Consider the following 5,000-nt stretch of genomic DNA (forward strand, 5'->3'; position numbering starts at 1 on the left):
AATTAATTAAAAAAAAAGAAACAGACCATAAAGAAAGAAAACGTGAGAAGAAGGAACAACAACAACAACAACAACAACAACAACAACAAGACACATATGGAAGTGAGGGTAAGTAAGAAAAAAGAAAAAGAGAAAGAGGAGAGGGAGAGGAGTAATGAGAACGGGAGAAGGAAGAAGGAGAAAGAAGAAGAAGAAGAAGAAGAAGAAGAAGAAGAAGAAAACTAACGAAACAGGGAAGTGAGGATAAGAGAAAAAGAAAGAGAAGGAGAGGGAGAAGAACAATGAGAACAGGAATAGGACAAGGAGAAGAAGAAATAAGAAAAGAACAAGAATAAAAGAAATAAGGAAGTGAAGGTAAACAAAAAAAAGAAAAAGAAAAAGAGGGAAAGGAACAATAAGAACAGAAGGACAAGGAGGAGGAGGAAGAGGAGGAGGAGGAGGAGGATGAGGAAGAAGAGAGAGTTACCGCCTTTCTTCCTGAGACACGAACTCTTGTCATCTTAACCTCCAGGAATGAAATGACTGACCTCTTTCTTCTTCCTCTTCCTTTTTTTTTTCTTTGTTTTCTTCTTTTTTCTCTATCCTTATTTTCTTTCCCATTTTTTTTAACCTTTTCTCTATTCCGTTTCTTTGTTTCAGTGTTTCATCATTTGGTGTTGACTCATTCTCTCTCTCTCTCTCTCTCTCTCTCTCTCTCTCTCTCTCTCTCTCTCTCTCTCTCTCTCTCTCTCTCTCTCTCTCTCTCTCTCATCTGATTTTTTTAAAAGGAAAGAAAAGTAAATAAATTTTAGTGTGTGTGTGTGTGTGTGTGTGTGTGTGTGTGTGTGTGTGTGTGTGTGTGTGTGTGTGTGTGTGTGTGTGTGTGTGTGTGTGTGACGTTTATTGTTCGTTCATAATAATAATAATAATAATAATAATAATAATAATAATAATAATAATAAACCAAGACAAGGACACACACACACACACACACACACACACACACACACACACACACACACACACACACACACACACACACACACACACACACACACACACACACACACACACACACACACACACACACACACACACACACACACACACACACACACACACACACAGAGAGAGAGAGAGAGAGAGAGAGAGAGAGAGAGAGAGAGAGAGAGAGAGAGAGAGACCACCGAAATAAAGAAATAGGTCCAAAAATATGGAAATAGATAAATGACAAAAGGAAGCATAAAGAAAACGACAAAATTTGAGGTTCAGTTTAGTCCCCCACCAAATCGATCCACACGCGACCATTTTCTTCGGTCAACAGGTGCCATTGTTTTGAAAGGGAACTAAGGTAAGTTGTGCCTTGCCTTGGTCGCTGCTCGATGGGGCGTGTGTGGGCGTGTTTCTGTGCGTGTTTAAGCTTTTTTTTTTTTATTATTACTATTATTATTATTATTATTATTATTATTATTATTATTATTATTATTATCATCATTTTTTTCTTCGTTGTAGTTTTGTAAAGGTGTGTGTGTGTGTGTGCGCGCTGTTTTGTATTCACGTTGTAGTTAAGATGTACAGAGATGTCAAGTTAATACAGTCTGATCAGAAACAGATAAGTAAATTTGTAGATATCAAGAATTTTTTTATGTATATATTTTTTTTAAGGTTGTTTAATAAATTTTCGTTTTAAATCTTAACATTATTATAGTTTTCTTTAATCAAGCGTACGGGAGGAGTGTACCGTCAGAATCTATACATTTCACTTATTATCTATGTACCTTTATATCCTGTATACTTCCAATCGTCCATTTTAACTTAAGGCTTGACAAATTTCCAATCACAAATTAACCTTGACCTCCTTTTCTCTTTTTCTAGGTAAGTTAATGACGGTGGCCAGGTAGACAACGCTGCTGCTGTTTTCTGAGTAAGGTGCCGGAAGGAAGAGGTAATGTACGGTGCTTGCTCAGCCGAGTCACGAAACAGCGACAGAATCACCAAATATTTAAGATGGATTTAATTTTTTCATGTAACTTAACATCTGAGCAACAAAAGTGTGTAGATTTTAAATGCTTCGTAATATTTTTGGTTATACTGTTGTGTGTGCTTGTGTGGATGTCTGAAGGTCTGTGTGTGTGTGTGTGTGTGTGTGTGTGTGTGTGTGTGTGTGTGTGTGTGTGTGTGTGTAGTTGGCAATGTGGTGGTGGTGGTTTGGGGGGGTTGGGGGGTAAATGGTGTCTTGTTGCTGTTGTTTATTGTTCTTGTAGTAGTAGTAGTAGTAGTAGTAGTAGTACTTGTTGTTGTTGTTGTTGTTGTTGTTGTTGTTGTTGTTGTTGTTGTCAGTATTACTTTGTTAATCTTCGTAAGTTCTTCTTCTTCTTCTTCTTCTTCTTCTTCTTCTTCTTCTTCTTCTTCTTCTTCTTCTTCTTCTTCTTCTTCTCCCCCTTCTCCTGCTCCTCACCATCACCATCCATCTTGTCTTCCTTCTCCTCCTTCTTCATCTCTGTATATTTATTCATTCTCACATCCTCCTCAACTCCCATCATTATTCTCCTGCCTGGTGCATTATCATCTTCATCTTCTTTGTCTCCTTGGTGGTGGTGGTGGTGGTGGTGGTGGTTGGCAAGGTCTGGGTCTTTGGTGGTGGTGGTGGTGGTGGTGGCACGAAGGAAGAGTGTCACACCTGCCCAGTGCCCCCCAAACAGTGCCATAGTGAACACAGTGCCCGGTATCTCTCTCTCTCTCTCTCTCTCTCTCTCTCTCTCTCTCTCTCTCTCTCTCTCTCTCTCTCTCTCTCTCTCTCTCTCTCTCATACATTTCCTGTTTTCTTTAATCTTTTCCTAATTTTCTTTTTTTAATGTGCTAGTTCACTTCTCCCATTTCCTCTGTTTTGATGCTTCTCATTTCCTTTCCTTTCGTATTTATATCTTCTGCTATTTCCTCTCTCCCTTTTCTTCGTTTTGTTTAATCTTTTTTCCTATTTTTCCTTTCTCTAATATACTTCTTTACTGTCACCCATTCTTTTGTTTATCGTCTTGCATCTTATCCCCTCTTCCTTCGTATTTTCCTTTCTTTGTCTTTTCCTTTTCTTCCCTTTATTCCTTATTGCGTTGTCTTGACCGGATTGAGTGAGTTGATGTAGATGATGATGATGATGATGATGATGATGATGAGAAGGAGGAGGAGAAGGAGGAGGAGGAGGTGGAAAAGGATGATTAGAAGGAAGGAACAAGAATAAGTGTAGGAAAAGGGAGAGAGATAAAAAATAAAGATGGAAAAATGGAAGATAAGAAGAGGAAGAGGAGAAAGAGAGAAAAAGAAAGGAAGATTAGAAGGAAGAAAGATAAAGAAGTGTAGTGTAGTGTAGTGTAGTGTAGAGAGAGAAAAGAAGAATAGAAAGAAGAGAGGAAAGTGGATGAGAGGAAAAAATAAACAGGAGGGAAGAAAAGAGGATGAAAAGGAGATAAAAAAAGAAGAGAAAGAGATGAAGAGAAAAAAAGAATGATTGGAAGGAATAAAGAGAAAGTATAATAGAACGAGGAGAAAAGCAAATAAAATAGAATAAAAGGAGAGAAAAAAGAAAAAAAGTGAGAAAGCAGAAGGAAAGGAAGAAAGAAAGAAAGAAAAAGAAAGAAAAGGAAGAGAAAAAGGAATAAAAGAGAGAAGTGACGGAGAGAAGAAAAAAGAAAAAAAAGCAGATTAGGAAAATATAAACAAAAGAAGAAAAAGATAAAAGAAAACGAGGAAAATAAGAAGAAAGTGAAAGAAAGAGATGGAATGTAGAGAAAAAAATAAAGAAATAAAGAAATAAGTAAAGGAAAGATAGACAGGAAAACAAGAAATAAAAAAGGGTGAAAGAATGTAAAGAAACACTCATAAATGAAGGAAAGAAAGGGGAAATAAGGAAGAAGAAAAAAAGAATAAATGAGGAGGAGAAGGAGGAAAAAAAGAAAGGTAGATAAGGAAAAAAAGAAAAGACAAGGAATAGAAGAAGAAAAGAACGAGATAGAAGGTAAAGAAAGAGAGGAAGAGAAAAGAGATTTGAAGGAGAAGGAAGGAAAGAGATAGAAAGGAAGAAAGAGAAGGGAAAAACAAAGACAAAGAGGAGGAGGAAACAGGAAAGATAGAAGGTAAGGAAGAGAAGGAAAACAAAAAAAAAAAAAGGACAAGGAGTAAAAAAAAAAAGAGAAAGGAGAAAGAAAGAGAAATTAAGAAAAACGAAAAAAAAAGAAAAGAAAGGCAAGGAAGAGGAGGAGGAGGAGGAGGAGGAGGAGGAGGAGGACAGGAAGAAGTATCAGTTTATTTTGTTGTTGATCAGGAGGTTGTGGGAAAGCTGTGTATGGACCCACTCCAGTTCTTGGGAGAGGCGGTGGAGAACGAAATACTGGTGTGTGTGTGTGTGTGTGTGTGTAATGGTGTGGTGACGTGAGGTGTAGAGAGAGAGAGAGAGAGGGGGGGACTTAGAAATGTACTTTTGTCTGTTTTTTCCTTTCATTTTTTTTTTATTTATTTCATATTTACTTGTTTGTGTGTCATCAAGTGTTTGGTGGAAACGAAAAGACAAATAAGGATAGAAAGTTTCTTAAACGTGATGTGTCAGTTATTTTTAGCCTGCTTAAAAACAAACAAACAAACAAACAAACAAACAAACAAACAAACAAGAAAAAAAGAACACGTTGTGAAATAGTTTCCAGGAACAGAAACCAAAATAAAATGTAGTGTCGTGGCGTTGTTGGCTTTCAAGAACACACACACACACACACACACACACACACACACACACACACACACACACACACACACACACACACACACACACACACACACACACACACACACACAGCATCAGTCAAACCTCCTCCATTGCACTCAATATATAAAAAAAAGTAAGAAAAGAAAGAAAAAAAAGACAAGGAGGAGAAAAGGAAGAGGTAAAAAAATAAGAAAGAATTAAAACGACAAGGAGTAAGAGTAAGAGGAGGAAGGAGAGAAGTAGCAATTTATTTTCTGGTGTTAATTCCCTT

The 5,000-nt window shown here is 37.1% G+C and overlaps 1 protein-coding gene across 1 annotated transcript in view; it reads left to right on the forward strand.

Moving 5' to 3' along the window:
• Positions 1 to 2,144, forward strand: part of LOC135093286 (uncharacterized) — a 69,422-nt gene extending 67,278 nt beyond the window's left edge. The window contains exon 2 of the mRNA XM_063992416.1: positions 1,855 to 2,144. Within this exon, the coding sequence (XP_063848486.1) occupies positions 1,855 to 1,880 (26 nt within the window). The 3' untranslated portion in view covers positions 1,881 to 2,144. The remainder of the gene's footprint in view (positions 1 to 1,854) is intronic.
• Positions 2,145 to 5,000: the final 2,856 nt, after the last annotated feature.

The sequence above is a fragment of the Scylla paramamosain genome, chromosome 42 (assembly GCF_035594125.1).
Source record: "Scylla paramamosain isolate STU-SP2022 chromosome 42, ASM3559412v1, whole genome shotgun sequence".
In the NCBI taxonomy this organism is placed as follows: Eukaryota; Metazoa; Arthropoda; class Malacostraca; order Decapoda; family Portunidae; genus Scylla; species Scylla paramamosain.